Source organism: Barbus barbus (assembly GCF_936440315.1).
Source record: "Barbus barbus genome assembly, chromosome: 50".
Classification (NCBI taxonomy): Eukaryota; Metazoa; Chordata; class Actinopteri; order Cypriniformes; family Cyprinidae; genus Barbus; species Barbus barbus.
In genome coordinates this window covers 11544936-11566973 of record NC_136728.1, presented here as the reverse complement: position 1 = coordinate 11566973, position 22038 = coordinate 11544936, and the positions used below count along the sequence as shown (strand labels likewise).

At 36.1% G+C, this 22038-nt stretch overlaps 4 protein-coding genes across 8 annotated transcripts; all 4 read right to left on the bottom strand.

Moving 5' to 3' along the window:
- Positions 1-39: 39 nt before the first annotated feature.
- Positions 40-9393, bottom strand: LOC306868231 (uncharacterized protein). The gene is made up of 11 exons (XM_079414317.1): positions 9260-9393; positions 8659-8899; positions 7992-8034; positions 5680-6187; positions 5016-5167; positions 4858-4938; positions 4632-4755; positions 933-1042; positions 697-818; positions 525-624; positions 40-451 (listed from the first exon to the last, which is right to left on the bottom strand). The coding sequence occupies exons 1-11, from the start codon at positions 9273-9275 to the stop codon at positions 392-394; spliced, it is 1557 nt and encodes a 518-aa protein (XP_079270443.1). The 5' UTR covers positions 9276-9393; the 3' UTR covers positions 40-391.
- Positions 9394-9478: 85 nt separating this feature from the next.
- Positions 9479-12729, bottom strand: LOC306868230 (synaptonemal complex protein 3-like). Of its 2 annotated transcripts, none has more exons than XM_079414315.1 (9): positions 12512-12729; positions 12129-12290; positions 11628-11706; positions 11509-11543; positions 11258-11375; positions 11079-11178; positions 10760-10858; positions 10565-10669; positions 9479-10314 (listed from the first exon to the last, which is right to left on the bottom strand). In XM_079414315.1, exons 2-9 carry the CDS (start codon positions 12256-12258, stop codon positions 10261-10263), a joined length of 720 nt encoding a protein of 239 aa, XP_079270441.1. In that variant the 5' UTR covers positions 12259-12290; positions 12512-12729; the 3' UTR covers positions 9479-10260. The 2 variants fall into 2 exon arrangements, with proteins under 2 accessions (XP_079270441.1, XP_079270442.1); XM_079414316.1 differs by having other exon boundaries at positions 10779-10858; positions 12512-12683.
- A 114-nt stretch (positions 12730-12843) lies between these two features.
- On the bottom strand, positions 12844-15762 carry LOC306868228 (actin-related protein 6). Of its 2 annotated transcripts, XM_079414313.1 has the most exons (12): positions 15709-15753; positions 15532-15613; positions 15319-15436; positions 15163-15231; positions 14950-15073; positions 14738-14873; positions 14608-14664; positions 14423-14521; positions 13799-13877; positions 13496-13667; positions 13271-13409; positions 12844-13195 (listed from the first exon to the last, which is right to left on the bottom strand). In XM_079414313.1, the coding sequence occupies exons 2-12, from the start codon at positions 15597-15599 to the stop codon at positions 13066-13068; spliced, it is 1191 nt and encodes a 396-aa protein (XP_079270439.1). In that variant the 5' UTR covers positions 15600-15613; positions 15709-15753; the 3' UTR covers positions 12844-13065. The 2 variants fall into 2 exon arrangements, with proteins under 2 accessions (XP_079270439.1, XP_079270438.1); XM_079414312.1 differs by having other exon boundaries at positions 15532-15762.
- Positions 15763-15847: 85 nt separating this feature from the next.
- LOC306868226 (G2 and S phase-expressed protein 1-like) lies at positions 15848-21892 on the bottom strand. 3 transcript variants are annotated; one of them, XM_079414310.1, is made up of 12 exons: positions 21773-21892; positions 21492-21542; positions 21176-21233; positions 20152-20794; positions 19907-20068; positions 19213-19345; positions 18492-18890; positions 17603-17672; positions 17316-17528; positions 16921-17206; positions 16732-16848; positions 15848-16191 (listed from the first exon to the last, which is right to left on the bottom strand). In XM_079414310.1, exons 2-12 carry the CDS (start codon positions 21511-21513, stop codon positions 16096-16098), a joined length of 2199 nt encoding a protein of 732 aa, XP_079270436.1. In that variant the 5' UTR covers positions 21514-21542; positions 21773-21892; the 3' UTR covers positions 15848-16095. The 3 variants fall into 3 exon arrangements, 2 of the variants coding, with proteins under 2 accessions (XP_079270436.1, XP_079270435.1); XM_079414309.1 differs by having other exon boundaries at positions 21492-21539; positions 21773-21885; XR_013784091.1 differs by having other exon boundaries at positions 15854-16191; positions 16732-16820; positions 21773-21885.
- Between the last annotated feature and the right edge of the window lie 146 nt (positions 21893-22038).

The window sequence follows — 22038 nt, the reverse complement described above, 5'->3', positions numbered from 1 at the left end:
ATTATCCTAATTACACGTTTTACCTTTATTATAATAAAAAGGGGGGGTATATATATATATATATATATATATATATATATATATATATATATATATATATATATATAAAGTGATTTTATTTGAAATTTAAAAACGAAACAAACAAACAAAAAAAAAAGTTCCGCTATTGCTACCAGTTTTGTTGCCACTGGTGATACAGTGGTGTCTGATATATTTTAGAAGGATCTTTCTAAATATAACAGCGCATGGCAGTGCTTTATGCTGGCTCAAACATCAGACAATATTTTGCATTTAAAAAGCATTTAATAACAATCAAAGTAAGACTGTTTAAAAGTCAAATGGTGTAACATAACCAGCTGTGAGGTAGATACTGATTCCTGAAGTTGTGTGCTCAAGAAAAACCACCACACTCTGATATATCCGCTCTGCAGATGGGACATGTGGCGTTCTCCTGTAACAAACGCAGAAAACGATTAGTAAAAAGCAACTGAATTATGGGATTATGTTGTTAGAACAAGCTAGACCTTTAGCCAGCGGTCGATGCATTTGACGTGGTAATCGTGGAGACATGGAAGGATCCTGAGTCGTTCACCAGCTTTGTATTCACTGAAACAGATCTGGCAACTGTAAAGAGAGTATGATTAAACTATTGCATTATGGGAAATCTTTTATGCTGCATCCAGTTCTGTGACTTACTCTGTCTTTCCTTCGCCGTGTGCGGGATCGTACGTTTTTATGGGTAGCCGTTCGATCTCGGCCTTTGTCAGAGTGTTCTTGGCTACTACAGCACCTTGTTGCTCCTCGAATGCTAAGAGAGCCTGACAAAGCAACAAAATCAGAGATAAGACAACAGAGATAAGAGATCAGAGATAAGACAACATTTTATAAATGTAGACAAGAATTTGATTTCTGTGTATTAGCATAATTCAAACCTCATAATTATTTCCCTGGCTGTCATCAAACATGTCCATCTGCAAGTGAGAAGCTTGTCTGCGACGGGAATTGCGAGTTCTGCCGGTTTGACGGCGGCCCTGTTGTCTGCCTGTTCGATCAAAATATGAAAAAAGTATTTTTCTAAAGTAAGGTTTTTTTTTTTAATGCAGTATAGGTTTTTTTTTTTTTTTAAATAAATGAATACTTGTATTCAAGCAAGGATGCAAACGTGACAAAGACGTTTATATAGTTAGTAGAGATGCACCGATTGAGTGATCGGACTCGGACGATTTTTCGCATGACCGGCCGGTCAGTCTCACGTCTTGCCGATCCTTTTATTGCCAGTGGCGTCACAGCCACGTGCACACTCACAGTCGCGTGTAAACACGTAGTTTTGCGTGAGAATGATTCTAATTTTAATTGCATTCCGTGTAAACAGCGACTGATAATGTATTTATGTTGTGCCAGATGAGGCTTGCACAGCCTGAGTGAGTGTGTGAGAGAGACAGCACACACAAAGTAACTCACAGAAATTTATAGATGCATATTGCGGTAGAAAAAAAAAAAAAAAATTTACAATATATGATTTAGGTAAGCAACATTAGCCGGCCATGATGTTTCCCCGAATAACAATATCACCCCGATTGCAATGTGACACTGATTTTATACAATAGTCTCCGAGCAACACACAGCGGTGTTTCGTTACTGAATGAATCCACGTTTTTGAACGAATCGAGTCAATGATTCAGTGACCCATTCATAAGGACAGTCAATTGCCTCGTATCTGAATGAATCAGCCGTTTGAATGAATGAATAAATGACTCCCTCATTAAAACAGACATTTGCCGCCATCTACTGGTGGTTTAGTCATATTTAAAAGTATCATTGCATTTTTTCAACATTTATTTGTATAAAAATATGTAAAACATTAATCTTATAAAATTATTTATGCATTTGAAATTTTGCAGTGTAAATGCATTTATGGCACCTCAGCTTCATCAAACGGTCTGTGTAAATACATCTAATACCACTTCAGATGCAGCTTCTATTTCCTCAGCAGTGGAAAGAGAGTTTGTTAATATTCATTTCATTTGAATGGTAACAACTCTACAGTTTCTTATTATGCTAACTGAATGAACTGAAACAAAGTAAGAATTTGATGTGAAAGCTGACATTTAATAAGGTTAGGGGAGAGAAATGACCATTTATAAACAGTGGGAAATGACATCTGTTTTGTTACATAAAGCAACTCATTTTAAGTTAACCATTTCTTCCTTTTTCCAGTCACAGAGTACTTTATTTTGAGAGTTGTTTAAGTGAGAGAAAAACTGTAAATTAGTCCAGATTGGGGGAATTGTAATGATTAATAATTTATTTTATTATGTAAATAATTTTTTGTTGAAATTTGCATATATTTTTGTTTGTATATGCTGCCAATTATAGTTCTTAGAAAGAAAATCGGAATCGGCAAAAATCGGAATCGGCCAAGAAAATTGCAATCGGTGCATCTCTAATAGTTAGAAAGGACTTTTTATTTCAAATAAATGCTTTTTTTATGCCAAGCATCCAGAAAAAATATTTAGTTACAGTTGCATGCGAAAGTTTGGGAAACCCTTGCAGAATCTGTGAAAATGTGAATAATTTTAACAAAATAAGAGAGATCATACAAAATGCATGTTATTTTTTATTTAGTACTGTCCTGAGTAATATATTTTCGATAAAAGATGTTTACATATAGTCCACAAGACAAAAAAATATCTGAAATTATTAAAATAACCACATTCAAAAGTTTGGGAACCCTTGGTTCTTAATACTGTGTGTGGTTACCTGGATGATCTACGACTGTGTTTTTGTTTTGTGATGGTTGTTCATGAGTCCCTTGTTTGTTCTGAACAGTTAAACTGAGCACTGTTCTTCAGAAAAATCCTCCAGGTCCTGCAGAATCTTCAGTTTTCCTTTTCACTCTGAGGATGATTGAGGGACTCAAACACAACAATTAAAAAAGGTTCAAACATTCACTGATGCTCCAGAAGGAAACACGATGCATTAAGAGCCGGGGGTGAAAACTTTTGAACAGAATGAATATGTCCAAATTTTTCTTATTTTGTAGAAATAATTTTTTTTTTCCATTTAGTTCTGCCCTTCGGAAGCAACAGAAGCTACTTGCATGTTTCACGGAAGACAAATGAAGTACAATTTACCTTGATCTTCAAATTCAAAAGTTTTCACCCCCTGCTCTTAATGCATCGTGTTTCCTTCAGGAGCATCAGTGGATGTTTGAACCTTTTTTAATTGTTGTGTTTGAGTCCCTCAATCATCCTCAGCATGAAAAGGTGGATCTCAAAATCATACAGTTACTGCTGGAAAGGGTTCAATTATGCAAAAGATGCTGGAAAACTGAAGATTCTGCAGGACCTGGAGGATTTTTCTGAAGAACAGTGCTCAGTTTAACTGTTCACAACAAACAAGGGACTCATGAACAACCATCACAAATCATCGTAGATCATCCAGGTAACCACACACAGTATTAAGAACCAAGGGTTCCCAAACTTTTGAATGTGGTTATTTTAATAATTTCAGCTATTTTTTTTGTCTTGTGGACTATATGTAAACATCTTTTATTGAAAATATCTTACTCAGGACAGCACTAAATAAAAATAACATGCATTTTGTATGATCTCTCTCATTTAGTTAAAATTATTCACATTTTCACAAATTCTGCAAGGGGTTCCCAAACTTTCGCATGCAACTGTAGTTACTTTATTGTTCAGCCTTGGCTGAAAATTGGTCTTTGGTCTCGCTTACATACACAATGACAGAACAATTCAAATTTCAATACATTTCATTTTCATTTCACAACATTTCAGTTTTCACAAAAAATAATGAGCAGCAGAACTGTTTTCAATATTAATGGTTGCACTTTATTTTACAGTACGTGTACTTCCATGTACTTACAGTGTACCTACCTAAGAAAATACTGGTAATATAAGGTAAGTATGTGTGGTAGGGTTAGGTTTAGGGGTAAGTTCAGGGTTAGTACCTAGTTATTGTAATTACTATAATAAGTACATAGTATGCACATGCGTAACAGCACTAAAATAAAGTGCTACCATATTAATAATAAGACATGGTTCTTGAAAGGATCACCTTACACTATTGACTGGAGTAATGGCTGCTGAAAATTCAGCTTTTCCATCACATTAATTATTTACATATTAAAATATAATTTTAAATAATATTTCACAATATTATAGCTTTTGATTAAATATATACAGTCTTGGTGAGCATAAAATACTTCTTTATTATATAATATATATATATTTTCTTTTTTTTTGGTGATTTATTGTGATTTGGAGTAATGTGTTATATTTCTATTTTATTGTTATGTTTTTTACCATGTTGTAGTGCCTTGAGTGTAAGGCGCACTACAAATAAAATGTATTATTATTATTTTATAATATATAAAAATTACATATTGTAATTTCAATTATACTATAGAATATGTTGTATAATATCTAGTATTCTTTTAAAAATGTATATATACATATATAGCATATTATAATGATAAACAATATCTACAAACCAATTAATATTTATTATAATTAATATTTCATACACATAATTAATACTAATATGATTTTAAAACCTGCTCAAATTAAATCATCAAGACAGAGATTGGCTCATGTATGGTGACTTACGGGGTTGCTCTCCAAGGATGACCTGCTGCAGCTCTGAAAGCTCAGAGGGTCTGTGTGAGAAAGATGCAGAGTTGATCATTGAGGCCCAAGGAGAAATCCAGCCCAAGCCAACATACGGATCAACCTGCAAGTAACCATCAAGTTTTGTTTGAGTATGATCACTACACCATCAATCAGTGCTCCAAAGAAAAACAGCAATGCAAATAAAGCCAAGCCCCAAACTGACCATGTGGTTGTGGTTGTTTCTGCTTGGCGATCTGTTCTGTAGCCTCTGCCGCTCCATTCGCTCTTCCATATCAAACTGTTCCTGCAAACACCAGCATATCAGAGTTAGTCACTTCTCTATTGTTTCTCGATAAGGATCAGGAGAGTGAAGCTTCATACCTGAAGGCTTCTGGCATAGGCTTCATCCTCAGTCATCTGGACTGAACGAACCATGCTCTCCACCGCAACATCATCAACGTCATCCTCTATGATGACAATATCTTCTGGTATCGGACATACAAGTGAACTGGCCGGTTCTTGCATTCTCTTTGCTATAAAAAAAAAAAAAAGCAAAAAAAAAAAACAATTATAGAAAAGACATTGAGCAATATCCTTCTGACATTTAAAGACATCGTTCACCCAAAAATGTACTCACTCTCAGGCCATCCAAGATGCAGATGAACTTGTTTCTTCATCAGAACAGATTTGGAGAAATTTTATCGATAGCAGTCGTAAGTTAGCCGTAAATGACGGTTTAAAGTTAAAAGCTAAGTGAAAACCGACAGTTTAAAATGAAAACTTTAATGATGGATTTGTTTATTACAAATACGCAGATATTAACTTTACAAGATGGATTACCGTGATGTTTTAATTAGCTGTTTGGACTAATTCTGACGGCACCCATTCACTGCAGAGGATCCATTGGTTAGCAAGTGATGGAATGCTAAATTTCTCCAAATCTGTTCAGATGAACAAACTCACTCATCTAGACCTTGGCTGGTCTGAAGGTGTGTACATTTTCATTAACTACTTCTATATACTCGTGGATCCTGGTTATCCATACCTGCTTCCAGCAGTGAAGCTTCATGCTCTATAGCGTGTAAAGAAGAATGTGCTGATGTACTTTTAGAGGCTTTAGATTTGGTCTTGCTATAAATGGTCTTTTTGGACCTCTGTTCCCTTCCATTGCTGGTGTTTAGTGTCTTTTGCTTAGAGGGGTGACCCATTACTAGCAGCTCATTTAAATATGCTGGATGACTAGTTTGATCCAGTGCAGGCGTGGAAGACCCAGCTGAGGACGAGGGCTTGGAAAATGCAGAAACATGAGAAGCAGAGGAGGTTGTTGGACGTGGAGACTCCAACCATGTAAAATCAGATGGTAAAAGAGACGAGGCCGTTACAAATCCATGTGCTCTCGGTGTAACGGTAGTGTGTTCACACAGCATGCTTGCACTTGAGTCCTCCAGCCTGCGCCGCTTCATTGTTCTCTGGGAGCTTGGAGTGGTGCTGAGGTAACCTGGAATGTGTTCACGTCTGTCCCATTTTCCTCTATCTGTACAGGATGATGTTGCCTAAACCAAGCATAAAAACATTTATGAATACAATTCCAAAAAGACTGAATATCTTCTAAAATAGGCATACTATGGAGTGCAGTTAGCATACTGTCTACTAATTGAAAAAAAAAAAAGTATACTGCAATATGTACTACTAATTACATAATTTCAGATTGCAGTCATTACATTGTTTACATATTACATGTGTAATTAGGAATAAAATAATGAAAAATAATAATACAAATGATTATTTTGCATTTAAATATAATAAAATTGTTATTTTGCATTTATAATTGTAAAATATTATTTCATTAATAAACAACTAATTATGTTTTAAATAAAACATAAAATTATTATTTTGCATCTTTATGGTTTTGTATTTTACATAACAAATTTGTTCTTTTGCATTCTTTTATTGCAATTTGTATTTTTATATAATACATGCAATTATCATTTTGCTTTTTTAATTGTGAAACTGTGTGATTATTTTTAATTATTTGTCAACTACCCATACATACACTCACCTAAAGGATTATTAGGAACACCAGTTAAATTTCTCATTAATGCAATTATCTAATCAACCAATCACATGGCAGTTGCTTCAATGCATTTAGGGGTGTGGTCCTGGTCAAGACAATCTGCTGAACTCCAAACTGAATGTCAGAATGGGAAAGAAAGGTGATTTAAGCAATTTTGAGCGTGGCATGGTTGTTGGTGCCAGACGGCCGGTCTGAGTATTTCACAATCTGCTCAGTTACTGGGATTTTCACGCACAACCATTTTTTTTACAAAGAATGTTTACAAAGAATGGTGTGAAAAGGGAAAAACATCCAGTATGCGGCAGTCCTGTGGGCGAAAATGCCTTGTTGATGCTAGAGGTCAGAGGAGAATGGGCCGACTGATTCAAGCTGATAGAAGAGCAACTTTGACTGAAATAATCACTCGTTACAACCGAGGTATGCAGCAAAGCATTTGTGAAGCCACAACACGCACAACCTTGAGGCGGATGGGCTACAACAGCAGAAGACCCCACCGGGTACCACTCATCTCCACTACAAATAGGAAAAAGAGGCTACAATTTGCATGAGCTCACCAAAATTGGACGGTTGAAGACTGGAAAAATGTTGCCTGGTCTGATGAGTCTCGATTTCTGTTGAGACATTCAGATGGTAGAGTCAGAATTTGGCGTAAACAGAATGAGAACATGGATCCATCATGCCTTGTTACCACTGTGCAGGCTGGTGGTGGTGGTGTAATGGTGTGGGGGATGTTTTCTTGGCACACTTTAGGCCCCTTAGTGCCAATTGGGCATCGTTTAAATGCCACGGCCTACCTGAGCATTGTTTCTGACCATGTCCATCCCTTTATGACTGCCATGTACCCATCCTCTGATGGCTACTTCCAGCAGGATAATGCACCATGTCACAAAGCTCAAATCATTTCAAATTGGTTTCTTGAACATGACAATGAGTTCACTGTACTAAAATGGCCCCCACAGTCACCAGATCTCAACCCAATAGAGCATTTTTGGGATGTGGTGGAACGGGAGCTTCGTGCCCTGGATGTGCATCCCACAAATCTCCATCAACTGCAAGATGCTATCCTATCAATATGGGCCAACATTTCTAAAGAATGCTTTCAGCACCTTGTTGAATCAATGCCACGTAGAATTAAGGCAGTTCTGAAGGCGAAAGGGGGTCAAACCCAGTATTAGTATGGTGTTCCTTATAATCCTTTAGGTGAGTGTATATGGCTAATACTGTATGCATAATACAGAAATAGAGTTGTATTATTTTATGCCACTCTGCCCTTTGTCTCTTACCACATCTTTCTGGGAATGCCGTTTTCTTCTGTGAGTCAGGGGGCTGTAAAGTGAGGACAAATTCTTGTCATTGCTCATTATTATGAATACAGTGGTTCCCAACCACGTTCCTGGACGCCCAAACACTGCATGTTTTCCATGTCACCTTAATCAAACACACCTGATTCAGATGAGTGAGTGAAGTGACATTCAGCCAAGTATGGTGACCCATACTCGGAATTCGTGCTCTGCATTTAACCCATCCAACGTGCACACACACAGCAGTGAACACACACACACCGTGAACATACACCCGGATTTATGCTGCAGCGCCCGGGGAGCAGTTGGGGGTTCGGTGCCATGCTCAAGGGCACCTCAGTCGGGGTATTGAGGGTGGAGAGAGCGCTGTACTTTCACTCCCCCCACCTACAATTCCTGCCGGCCGGAGACTCGAACCCGCAACCTTCGGATTACAAGTCCGACTCTCTAACCATTAGGCCACGACTTCCCCATAGATCATCAGCTCATTAGTAGAGACTCCAAGACCTGAATTGGATGCGTCAGACAAAGGAGAGATGCAAAATGTGCAGTGTTGTGTGGGCCTCCAGGAACGTGGTTGGGAACCACTGGTCTACTACAAAGCAAAAACTCAAATAATTCATATGAATATTTACAAAAGAAATGGTACCTAGGGGTTTCGGGAACAAAAGTGGAAGAGAATTCATGAAAGTGTCCACGGTCTTCAAACAGGGGGTCACTGTCATTCAACAGACAGGCATTATTCAGGGAACCTGGTGTGTCTGGCTCCAAACAGGGACTGTACAGAGGACTGCCGGGCTCTGAGCTCTCCTGGATGTCATCCATCTCTTCGATTATGGCTTTATGAGAATATACTTTGGCTATAGCTGATACGTTGTGTGCAGATGAGTCTGGGAACAGGAAAAAACAATGCAGGAAGATACATAACGGCCTCTTTAAACGCATTAAGACGGTGAGGCTGCATAATTACGCTCCCTTTAAATGTAAATATTTTATACTTCATATCTTATTGATGTTAAAACGCACAGTTTTTGCTAGTGAAACAATGTTAATGTTATTAGCGATCCTCCGCGTAAGTTTGAGATAACAACAGTACTGAGGTGTGAAACTGATCGGTTGGATTCGACGTTTAAACGAAGACGTCGGTGAACGGTTAGCAAGCCACATTATATTAAGATCGCCTAAATGGTCATAGTTTACAAAAACTCAGTGTTTTTATTGTGGAACTGAAATAGGCTAACTTTACTCACCATCTATACGAAACATACCACAGCGAAAAGCAAAAATCTTCGCTTGGATACCGCATCAGCGAATAGCGAAGTCACAATGGAAAACACCGCCATAGAACTTTCGGTTTGTCTTCCGGTTACGCCACTTCCGGCACAAGAATCGTTAGGTTTGCATTTAAAGGACCCTGACATTTCATATTTTTATTTACTCTCACGTGAAGAAATAGCCTTGTTTACTTCTGTCAAAGGTTTTTTATTTATACTTTGTTTTTAAAGTCATATATATATATATATATATATATATATAGAGAGAGAGAGAGAGAGAGAGAGAGATGCAAAAAAAACTCTAAATCCGTCTGAAATTTTTTTCAAATGATTTTTATCAGGCTCCTATAAAAATATCATTGGACATTTTTGAAAATAAGGCATTCAATAACTGATTAGTAACCTTTTCTTTGCCATTAAAGTGAAATTACTGAAACCTAACATAGGAGCCTTCTAAAAAAATACTAATTTAAAAGAAAAAATCTCAGACTTAAAGGCTTATTTTTTTCTTTTAAATATACAATCTGTCTTTTCTGGGAAAAGTTATAAAAAATATTGATGACCCATCTTGTACTACACAGGTTTTTGTCCGATCAAATGCTCTCTATATTGATTAAATCCCATCCTCTAATGCCATCCGCTATTAACTAGCAAGCAAAAGTACAGAAAAACTAAATGAATGCAAAATAATAACAACAACAACAACAACAGACCTTTGGTATGTCCCTGCCAAACGGTCAACGACATATTTTAACACACAAAAAAAAAATTTATTTATGGGATCTTTAATCTTGACACAGGAATACAATTATTTACATATTATTATTATTATACATTTATGGATTAAAATGGACAAACTGATGGAGAATAAAAATACAGAGACAACTTCTACATTCTTTTTTTAATTAAAGAAACCTTCCTTTTAGAACATAAGGTTAAGTCTTCTTCAGTGTTGACGTGAGAACACAAAGATGTTTTCAGAACAGCATGGATTGGAGGGACTTCCGAACAGTGGCCATCTCCTGTTGTTGCTGTAAAAATAAATGCGCAATTATCATAAATCAATTCTTACATCAATTCATACATTGATCTGAATATGCAATTTGTGTAAAATTGTTTTCAGAACTATTTACGGAAATTCCTTCACTTTATCATAAATGGGCTCCAATAACTAACCCAAACCTGTCTTGAAAATGCAGCATACGTCACATTTCACACTGAAAGGCTATTTGTAACATCCAGAGTCTAAACTGTGTGAACTCTTTTTGTTGAAGCACTCACCGTGTCCATCATTATCTTCTTCTGCAGCAGGGCCATCTCCTTTCTCAGCTCCATCTGGGTGCCCTGCAGGAAGGCTTCATGGCTTTTCTCCATCTCCTCCATGTTCTGCACACAAATTAAAGTTGGTCAGCCAAATGATGAAAAAAAGGTCTCGCTTCAATTTCAAATCATTAAAGTGGTGACGGCATCTGTGACCTTGACAAACTGCTCATACAGGTCTTTGATGGTTTTCATTTTCTGGTTTTGCACAACCCTCGCCTGCTGGAAGAGCTTCTGCTGCTGGCGAAACAAATTCTGTGAAAACAGAAATTAGGGAGTTCAAAGGCAAAATGTGAGACGTTTACATCAAATATCTTTAAATGGCTGCTAGATATCCTGAAAAGCTGCATTATATTTTTCACGAGACCCTTAATCCTTATAATATTTCCTCTCCCTTAGTGTGATGCCATGGCCCAAAATGACATGTTTCAACTTTTACAACTTTTCACTACATTTTTCTACGCCCGTCACTTACATTCAACTTCTCCTCCTGCTCCTCAGATTTCTGAACGCCGGTCTCCCACTGCTGAAGCACAGAGACAACTTGCTGAGAATAATCTTGTGTCAGTTTCTGCCTGCAAAGAATATAAAATGTTTATGTGTTTGAACATCAAAGGAAAAACGTGTCATTTTCCATACGGTGCATTCATTCACCTCTGATTCTGCTGAGTTTTCCACATTTGCTCCAGTTTCTGAGTGCTGCCCTTTAAGGAGTTTTTGGTGAGAACCTCCAAGCGTTTCTTTTTGGTCTGCATGGCCTTGCTGATGTCCGCTAAACAGCCATTCAGTCATTGTTTATGAGTATCAAACAGTATTTCAAAGCCGGTTATATTCATTTAGCAAACATTTATTCATAAACATGGGCTAATATTATTATTGAAGCGTCAGTGGTGAACTTCACTTACCACCAAATCTTTCCAGCATAGATTGAACCTCATTCCTGAAATAAAGGACAACAAATGATTTTTATTTTCAGAGAAAGTACTTCATAAATTCAGCCAGGAGTATATATTTCAGTACTTACCCCACACCTGCGTTAAGATCATCATCTTCAAACGTATCTGCAGATCTTTTCTTGGTCAGCTTGTCAATGATTGGAGTTTCTAGGCAAGGCAAGTTTATTTATATAGCAAAAAAGTGCTTTACATAAAAGGAAGTGAAATAGTCATTTAAAAAAAAATCACAACAATAAAAACACAGAATTAAAAAAAAACAAATCACAACAAAAACAATTTCGATTTCTAATGTAATGTAACAAAATGAGAACAATATACAAACAAGCTCACAGCTACATCACTTGTTATATAGACTATTATTATTAAATAATCATTTGCAAATGATATATACTTATGTAATTCCACTATAATTCTTCAATATTTTTAAGCACCCTGTTAATAAATTCATATTTCTAATTACCTTGGAATACCATGTAAATATCATGGTATGGTCTCTAATGCCATCACTTTACTATGGTACAAACAAATATGCGTTTTTGTAATGGGCATGATAAAATACACAGACGCACCATCTCTGGTATCATCGTCGGACAAACTTCCTTTCTTTTCCTCCAGAGTGTCGAAGTCAAAGGCATTCAGGTCTGTGGAGCCGTCAGCGTGTTTGGGCTTCTTGTTCTGTTTTCTCCCGGAAGCTGCCATCTCGCTGTATGAGTGTTTCGCTGCAGTCTGGTCTATTTAAATATAAACAGCAACAATTTATCAGTCTCATGATTTCGTTCAGATTATTTTTAAATAATTAAAACACGTGTAAAAATTATTGAAACCAGATACCATGTGTCTTTTATTCAGAAAAAAAGCTAAAAAAAATAAAATATATACTTTCATAAAGAAATATTCTTCTTTTATGGTAAGGTTATTTGTTCTGGACGGAATCATCTGTAGGTTAACTTACCTGAGGATAGAGAGGCCAATCACGAGTCTAGAAAACTATCCGAAATGTAATGACTTTCACTATGTTATTCACTTTCAAGTATATAGAGAAATGGTCAAATATCGTAATTTAAGAACAAGAACCAACAACTTTTGACCGACGGTTTGAAATCGCGCCTCTGAAGCGGTTTCCCGCTGTTTTTTTTTGAGCGCGAGACTCACCGCGTGAGCTGATCACGTGCTGCATATTAATGACCAAAGAGGCTAATCAATTATTTAACTTAAATTATTTATCATTTAATTAATTGGATTCAGAACAAGTATAAAAAACACACAAACACACACACACAAAACCCCAGTAAAAACAGTAGTTTTATTTCTCCAGTTCACATTATTTTATATATTTACAAAAAGTTATTTAAAAAAAAAGGAGGAAAACAAAAGGATGACATTTAAAGTCAAAAGGTATGTTGACTTGAGTAATATTGAGTGTATTGTACAGTATGCCAATGTACAGCTTAGTTTTCATTCAACACATACAGGGTTCAAATTTTCTGTGCAAAATGACAGTGCGGGTCAAATATCAAACTTCTCCTCGCATACATAGTGTCCATTTTCCTCATAATCCTCTCGTGTGACCACCATCTCTTCAAAGTCAGGGTTTTCGGCCAATAACTTTCCTCCTTCCCATGGGTAACAAATAGGACTGAAAACAAAAGACAAATATTCAGTCTAGATTGTTAAAAACATATTAAATGTCAATCATTCTTTCAAAACATACTTTTGGGGCAGAACGACAGAAACGTCATATTCTACAGGAGCGAGTGCCCGGACTTCTTTGTAAACCCGATCTCTGTATCCAGGGAACAAGGTGTTACCGCCAGTAAGAACAATGTTCTTGTAGAAGTGGGGCTGCATCTCTGGACATAAAAAGAGCCTTATATTGGAGTACTTTTAATGCATTAACATTTTAAACTTCACATACATCAAATGAGATGCAACCTACCTTCCGGCATGTTGTTAATGGAGTAGACCAAAGCCTCAGGTATGCCCATCTCCTGAATGCCAATGTCAGAGGGATGAAAGAGCATCTCTGGTACTGCAAACCTCTCATTGGTGAGCCGCAAAATCTGCTCCCCAGATTTATATTTGCCAGTAAAATTCATCTCCTCTCTAGGCTACAGCACATAAAGAATAAAAATTGCTGGATAAGTACGAAAGCATATTACGCCATTATCAAACCATGATATAATTCTGAGAGTCACAAGAATAGGGTGCAGCATTTACAAACTGTTATACAATTGATTACCTTGCAAAATCCCTTTTTGATAGAGCTGAAATCCGGCAGCACATAGTCTCTCATAACTGTATTATCTTCTCCTTTCAATCTGTGAAATCACCAGAATTAATTATACTTAGATTAAGAACAAAACAAAAGTTAACTTGTTAAACAAGGCTGCATTTATTTGCTCAAAAATACACTAAAACAGTAATATTGTGAAATATTATTACAATTTAAAATAAGTGTTTTTATTTGAATATATTATAAAATGTCATTTATTCCTGTGATGGCAAAGGTGATTGTTTTTAGCAGACATTACTCCAATCTTCAGTGTCATATGGTCCTTCAGATATCATTCTAATATGCAGTTCAAGAAACATTTCTTAATATCAATGTTGAAAACAGTTCTGCTGCTTAATATTTTACTGGAAACTGTGATGCATGTTTTTCAGAACTCTTTGATGAATACAAAGTTCAAAAGAACAGCATTTATTTGAAATACAAATGTTTTGTAAAATGATAAATGTTTTTACTGCCAATTTTGACCAGTTTAATGCATCTTGGCTGAATAAAAGTATTTATTTTGTGTTTAGATGCATGTATGTATATTTACAGTATATATGCACAGCAATCCAGTTTATCCAAACTTACTGTGCAATCTCCATGTCCTTGAAGAAATCTTGTGACACATAACACACATCTTCCTTGACCTGATTGATCACATAAGTCTCATCCATCACATGCAGCTGCCTTTAATACAAAATTGTGACAAGCTCAAGGAGCAATCTACTATAACTGACAAATAATTTACTTATTAAAATAGGAGCAAAGCGTACCTGTATGAAATGATCTCCTTCAAATGGTTGGTGAGCAGTTTTCCTCCTACATTTACCCTAGGAAGTGCAAAGAGATTCATAAAAAGATCTTCAGTGCGTATAGAATTATATTAGGCTAATTAGCACTCACCTGCAAATGCCCTCTTTCATCTTTCTTCCTCTGCAATAAGGAACAATGTGCGTGAAGGAGAAGCCGCTGTCCACCACAATACAACACAGCTCAGAGTTATTCTCATGGAAGTATCGATGAGCACTCAAGGATCCAGCTGAAAAATGACATTTCATCAGATTTATAGAATCATCTGGTAGTGTTCGAAACTAATTTTCAAACAATAAACTTACAATTAATTCTGAGTGCTGACTGGAACTGATATTCTTCAAATAAAATCTCATTCATGGATTCTTGAATTGAGCTGAAGTTGAAGTACGGTTCTGTTATCACAATGTTGGTATCTGCAAAGTCCACCTGCAAACATATTGTGCACAGACTCAATATCTCATATTGCACATTTATGAAACAGAAAACGTATGTTTGTAATCATTCAAGTAAGTTACCTTAAACATCTCTTTTCCAAACAGATGATCCCAGACTTTGCGTTGCACATCCCAGTTTACAAGATACCCCTGATATAGATGCAGAAGAGATAACCTAGGACACAATTCGCTTTACATAGCTTGCAGAGAAGTTTATAATTCATATCAAGACCATACCTTTTGAAACGGAAGGATGTAGAAGAGTCCAGACGGGTCTTTGATTTCATCCAGCTGATTAGCAGTGAACGTTTTCAGTCTGGAGGTCTTCGAACGGAATTGGCAATTTGGGATAACACTAATGAAAATAATAATAAATCAGTGTATTGCTCAATATAACGACCTTAAATCACATAACAGAATGTGTTTTAAACAATAATAAAAACACTGTACCTGACTTTCTCATTACTGTACCCGATTTTAGCGAAGTACGCACCGTTGTCCAAGACAAGCGTTGACATTTTTACATCACAAGCTGAGATGTACAAATGTATCAAGGTAAATTATGACGCAAACTGCATTTTTAATTTAGAATTCTAAGTAAACATTGAATTTGGTAAATGAACATGCCGCTCTATTGGCGCCGTCTTCTTCTATGCTTCAGATGCTAAGTCTGAAAACAGTGCATGTATACCGCCCCTACCGTATGGGAGGATGTGTGTGCGAGATAAATTTACTGAAATGTGACCAAAAAACAAAAGCAATGGCAGACGTTGTGAATTTAACATTTATTTGTACCTTCTGGGGGAAATACAACAACTTTGATTTCTAAAATACTGCAGATCACCATAATTACATACAATCATGTAAGACAGACAACACAAATAAAAACAAAGGCTATTAAAGCACAGCAGCATCCATGCTCCCTCTTAAATTCATTTCAACAGTAATAAACAGTATGAAATGCTCCAGTTATTTTTTTTCTTGCCACAGCTCACAGCGAATTTTGCAGGTCCTCTAAAAAGACAAGTCGATCAGTGGAGCCGCATTCTCATCATTTTCTTTCTTGTCCTCTGGACTCCACTTTATTAGAGGGGAGCTCAGATCAATTAACTAGAGGAAAAGAAGTCAGCAAGCACAAATTAATTTAAATAAACATTAAGTACCTGAAGAATAAAAACAATATAAGAATGCACACTACCCATTTAAAAGTTGGAGGTCAAAAATTTTAAAAAAGATTTTACTATTTATATTCACTTAGGACACATTAGATTGATTAAATGTGATTTATAATGTTCTAACATATTTGTATATTTCAAATAAGTGCTGTTTTTTAACTTCCTTCATCTATAGATCCTGAAAAAACATGTATCATGGTTTGCAAAAAATATAAATCTGCACAACTGTTCAATACTGATAATAACTAATGTTTCTTGAGCATTAAATAAGCATTTTAGAATGATTTCTGAAGGATTGTGTGAAGACTGTAATGACTGCTGAAATTAATAACATTAAAATAAATTAAAATGCAATATTTTACAATATTTTCGTTTTTCCTGTATTTTTGATCAAATAAATGCAGCCTTGGTGAGCATTGGAGACTTTTGAATGGTAGAGCTTTTATATATATATATATATATATAATATCGTCACCTGTCCTCCCCAAGGCTTTCCAGAGGAAGTCTTGATCAGGTCTGGGGTATTGGAGAGATCAATTAGCAGCTTTTCTGATGGCTGAGGTGCTGGTGCAGGTGCGTCCACAAGCAAAACCTACAATTGTAACATTTTCAGCTTTCTTGTAACACATGGGAATAAAAAATCAATTAAAATAGTTTATTTCACCTCTTTAGCTTCCTTTTTCTCTGAGTTCTGCAGGTATTTTTGGGTGTCCACTGAGCTTGGAAGTGCTGGGGGTTTGATGCCAACTTGAGGAGGCTCTGGAGCACATGAAGGTGGCTCAGAGGGATTCTCCACAACTGCTGGCTCACAGGCAGGAGGTTCCTCAGGCTCAATCTCCATATTAAAGACCAGGGAGCAGGGTTGGAGGTCAGCTGGAGGGCAGGTCTCCTCATTGGACACTGAAGTTTGCTTTTCTTCCTGACTCTCACTTTCCTTCATGTTTTCAGGGCTGTAAAAGCAAAGCTTGACTTTATACACATAAAGAGATTGTGACAAGCTGTGGAATAACAGAGATTTAGGTTTAGATTAAGATGCGGTTTAAGGGCCAAAAGTACCACCTTGAATGAGTGGCCGCTTGGCTGGAGCTCAAGGAGCGGTCTGTGACCTGGGAAGGTTTACTCAGACGTGACACACTCTTGGGAGTGAGTGAAGGGATGCCAGAGATACGGCGGTTGACTGGGGTGGGAAGAGCTGATGGTCTCCGCAGTTTGCTGCCCATAGCTGAGGGCGTCAGGAGGCCCAATGGAGGACCGACTAGATGATCAGGAATACTGCAAAGACATGTCAAAATTAAGAGAATCCTTCGAAAGAAATGAAAAGTTATGAGAATATATTACAATATTACCTCTCCACACTGCATGCAGTCAATAACTTCTTTGGCTTCATGATACGAGGGATGTCAGGCGAGGAGGATACTATAAAATCGATAAAAGTTAATATGGCTTAATGCAGTAACGTCCTGGTTAAATCTAAAATATAATATATATATAAATAAATATATATATTAGATTTATATATAAATATATTAAATCTAATATATAATATATATATATATATATAAAAATCTAAATCATATTTCACTCCAAAATTAAAATAAAAGAAGTGCGTTCAAGTCAGCTTTAAAAAGTTATTCCTCTTTATGGAACCATTTAGACAATTTTTTTAATCATGAGATTATTTTCATGAAATTATTGTTTATTTCTTTTATTTTTTTTATTATTGTAGTAGTCATTCAAATTAGAATAAATAAGGTGTTGCAACAAATACTACCATACGATATTTAAAATAATGTTACAATAATTATGCTAAATATAGAAATAAAAAACATAAATATTATGCTATATATGACATGTAATTGTAATTTAAGTATTAACGTAACTAAGTGTATAAAACATTAATTTTAAATACTGTATTACATAAGTAAAATAATTAAGAATTCATCACAGAGGTATTAAGAACGAAATAAAAATGACGACAGTTTAGACAACTGTTTTCATTTTTCTACATTTTTTCTTTTAAAAATATTTTTCCTTAGTTTATATAAGTTTCTTTTATTATGATAAAGATCAATTGTTTACAAAAATGTCTTTATCATGAAAAAAAAAATCAATCTCAAAGCAAAACATCTTTAGAGGCTTCATTTTCCATATGCTAACTATGTATATTTTTTCTTGACAGATTTAGAGACACTCATCCTAGTGGTTCCTATTCATTAACATGACTGTTTTTCTCACCCTCTGATTTGTGAACTCTCTTCAGGGAGTTTGTGGGTGTTGGCACCACTGCGACCTTGAGTTTGGGGTTTCCTCTGAGAGCACTTCCCATCTTAGCAGCAGATGCAGGGATGCTGGATGTAGAGGTGGTCTTTTCAACTGTATTTTTCGCAGGGGTCTGAAGCTGTGGAGGCAGTAATGGACCTGTTTTCTTAAGGGGTGTAGCTTTAACAGGTCTGGGAAGGAGTTCAGACGCCCTCCTCCCCTGTGTAGAGATGGAGGTCCGTCTGCTGACAGGGGGCTCTGGGTTTCTGGTGACAACAGAGGATTTGCGACCAGAGCTTGGCATCCTGCTCACGCTGCTGTGTGAACGAGCGCCGATGCTGTTAGTGCTGGAGTTCAGGGAGGAATTGAGTTTGGCTGGTGAGAGGAGTTGAGATATGTTAACATTACCAGCAGATGGCAGAAGATACCCAAGAAGCTATGAGGTACATCACACACATTTTAAAGTCAAAATAAAATCTAAATCAACACCATTTAACTTTTTAAATACATATTTATGATCTTGTAAACAACTAATAATAGATCTTTTGAAAAAAAATATATGTAAGGTACAAAATGAAAAACGGATATTCATTTTGAAATTTGTTAAAGACTAAAATTTCAAGGCTATTAAAATATTACTGGTATTAAATATGAAATATAAGTAGCATTTTATGATGCCAAAGGTCTGAAAGGTCACCTTTACTTCCTGGAGAGATAGAGTTGATGCTGGACACAGATGAGGAAGAGGATGAAGTGTTTCTCCTCCTGTCTACAACTCTTGAGTTCTGAAGTGAAGGAGCTTTAAGACCAGATGGACCTCGTAATTCTGTCTGAATGATATAGAAAAATGTTAAAATAAATATATATATAAGTTTTTAAGATAATATCAATCAATTAACAATATTGTACATCCTCTTATTTTGGTAGTAAATTACACTAAATGACAAAATCCTACTGTACATTTTAATAACAACCTACACTACAGTTTGGGGTCAGTAATTAATAAAATAATTAATTTTATTCAACAAGAATGTCTTAAATTGATCAAAAGATTTAAAGTTTTCAAATAAATTATTAATTTTTTATTATTATATAATAATAATAAATGTTTCTTTAGTACCAAATCAGTCAATTGAAATGACTTCTGAAGGATCATGTGAAACTGAAAACTGGAATAATGACTGCTGAAAATTCAGCTTTGCATCACAGGAATAAAATACATTTTATAATATATCAGAAAAAGTTTTTTCTCAATTGTAATATTTCACAATATTACTGTTTTTACTGCATTTTTGTATTATCAAGAGTTATAACAGTATATATCAACAGTTATTTTCGTAAATCAAAAGTTCTTGAAGAAAATAAGATACAACAGTGGCAGCTCCTATTACCTTGCTCCGGGCCGGAATACTGCTTCTTCCTGGTAAACTAGTGTTAAAGGAGGAATCACTGACATCAGAAGCAACACTGGTGTTATCGGACAGAAGGTCTTCAGAAGAACCAGCTCTACTAGTGTTTCTACTGCTGGGACTGCGCTTTAGCCCAAAAGTACCCTGAAAAACATAGATACATTCAAAGTAAATCTTAATGTTAAGCACTAACAATTATATAAATAAATAGAGGGAATTTCTCATACATTGCTGGGAGGAGGAAGCCTAGTTTTAGCAGCCGGTGGCAGTTTTGTGCTGGAGGAAAGTCGAGAGTTCCCTTGTGCTGTGGCTTTGCTGGGTAACACCCCACTACTAGCCACAAGGGCTTTGCCTCTATTAGCCATCTTAGACTGTGTCACAGTGGGCCTGACTGGACTCGATGTACTGAGAAGTGGCTTGCCAAACCCGGCTGTCCCGTTAGCCTTCAGCATACGCTTCTTAATGGCAGGTGGAAGCTGCTTCATCGGGCTGTCCTGCACAAGAAAGGTCTCTCTTTTGATGGGACTCAGAACATCAGCTGGCTTGGTAAACATGTTCAGTTTGGCTGTCGAGTCCTCCTCAAACGTCTCCGTCTCCTCGGCTTGGCTCGAGGAGACGATGCTGCTCTCAGATACAGAATCTGTGACGGTTTGCTCGAGGTGGCTGGCGAGTAGCTGAGCTTCTTTGCAGATTTCATCAAACTTCTCTCCTGTAAGTGGACTCCAGCTGGGCTCTTCTCCCAGAGACGGGCCGCTGCTTATACTGTCCGTCCCGTGAATCTCCACTCCATGAGAAATGCATTTCTCTTTATGACTGATCGGGATCGGACCCACAAAAACCTCATCCTCAACATCGTACTCCCCTTTAGAGCTATTAGAAAGCATTTCCACATGATCATCATAAAATATTAAAAACATTTTCATTATATCACACATTAAAGGAATACTCAGCCTAAAATTTTAATTCTTTCATAATCTACTCATTCTCATGTCATTCCAAACCAAACCATTTAACCAAATTAAATCTGTTCATCATATCAAAGTCAAGTCTTAGTAATATTATGCGCTTTTGTCATTTTTATTAGTTTTGTTTTCTGTTCTATTTAGCTTGATTTCTATTATAGTTTTAGTAAAATAAAGCATGCATTGTCATTTCAGTTAATTTTTTGTATTTCAAGTTTAGTTATTCAACAAAAATGTTTTTAATTTAGTATGTTCACTGCCTTGAACATATTGAACACTGAAAACAAACCTTGCAGGTGACAATGAAACATCAAAGTCAAATTTCTCCTCAGCCAGTGAAACAAAATCTAGAAGTAAAAAGACACTAATTAATTCAAAGAAAAACACTGATGAAATTAATATATTAAAGTATGTTTAAATATGCCAAATCAGACTTCCAAAAAAACAATACTGTTGTTGGTCTTTTGGACATGAACCATATTAGTGTTTTTACCATGGTTAACCACTGCATTACAATCTGCTAGTATCACTATACCATTGTACTACTGAAGTACTTTTTGTAAAGGTAGTTTAGAGATAATGTAATTAAATAAAAAGATGATTACCACGGTGAGTGTGAGATGCCATCTTCAGCCAGGAAAACAAACAAAGTCCTGCTAACATCAGTTTACACTTAATGTGGTTCCGTTTTTATATTACACATTTGAGACATCAACAAGTACTTTTAACCCAACTCAAAATACTCGAAATTAAGCTAACTATACTCAATAAAAAGAGCATTTTAGTCTAATAACCAACACATAAACGTAATACAAGTCATGGAGCGGTTGTATTCTAATTTGATCTTAAAACACTATAAATATTTAATACCACCTAAAACACTTACTGTTTGTTTGATAGAGCTGTTGGGTTATATTTATTAATCGTAGTGTTGACAGTTCACAATAAATAACTGGAACTTGCGATCTGTTTCTACATTTCAAATTTAGTGGCCAGGCTGATTTCGAAGATCACGTGACACGAATGCTGCGACGGGATTGGTGGAGCACGTTTCCGGAACGCAGCAGTCGTCGTGTTGACGTTGCGCAGAAAAAATAATAATAATAAAAATAAAAAAAATAGCATTTCTGATCATTTTAATGCACATGAATG

Excerpts from the sequence above, each read along its gene's own strand:
- LOC306868231 (XM_079414317.1), bottom strand. Across the intron at positions 6,188-7,991 it reads GGCATTCCCAGAAAGATGTG|GCAACATCATCCTGTACAGA; the intron begins GTAAGAGACAAA and ends TGCTTGGTTTAG. Across the intron at positions 4,939-5,015 it reads CCTATGCCAGAAGCCTTCAG|GAACAGTTTGATATGGAAGA; the intron begins GTATGAAGCTTC and ends TGGTGTTTGCAG.
- LOC306868230 (XM_079414315.1), bottom strand. The coding sequence starts at position 12,258 with ATGGCAGCTTCCGGGAGAAAACAGAACAAGAAGCCCAAACACGCTGAC. Across the intron at positions 11,544-11,627 it reads GATCTTAACGCAGGTGTGGG|GAATGAGGTTCAATCTATGC; the intron begins GTAAGTACTGAA and ends CCTTTATTTCAG. Across the intron at positions 10,859-11,078 it reads AGCAGGAGGAGAAGTTGAAT|AATTTGTTTCGCCAGCAGCA; the intron begins GTAAGTGACGGG and ends CTGTTTTCACAG.
- LOC306868228 (XM_079414312.1), bottom strand. The coding sequence starts at position 15,599 with ATGTCAACGCTTGTCTTGGACAACGGTGCGTACTTCGCTAAAATCGGG. Across the intron at positions 14,874-14,949 it reads GTCAGCACTCAGAATTAATT|CTGGATCCTTGAGTGCTCAT; the intron begins GTAAGTTTATTG and ends GTCATTTTTCAG. Across the intron at positions 13,668-13,798 it reads TCAAAAAGGGATTTTGCAAG|CCTAGAGAGGAGATGAATTT; the intron begins GTAATCAATTGT and ends TATGTGCTGTAG.
- LOC306868226 (XM_079414310.1), bottom strand. The coding sequence starts at position 21,513 with ATGGCATCTCACACTCACCGTG. Across the intron at positions 20,795-21,175 it reads GTTTCATTGTCACCTGCAAG|CTCTAAAGGGGAGTACGATG; the intron begins GTTTGTTTTCAG and ends GCTTTCTAATAG. Across the intron at positions 19,346-19,906 it reads GTATTCCGGCCCGGAGCAAG|ACAGAATTACGAGGTCCATC; the intron begins GTAATAGGAGCT and ends TATATCATTCAG.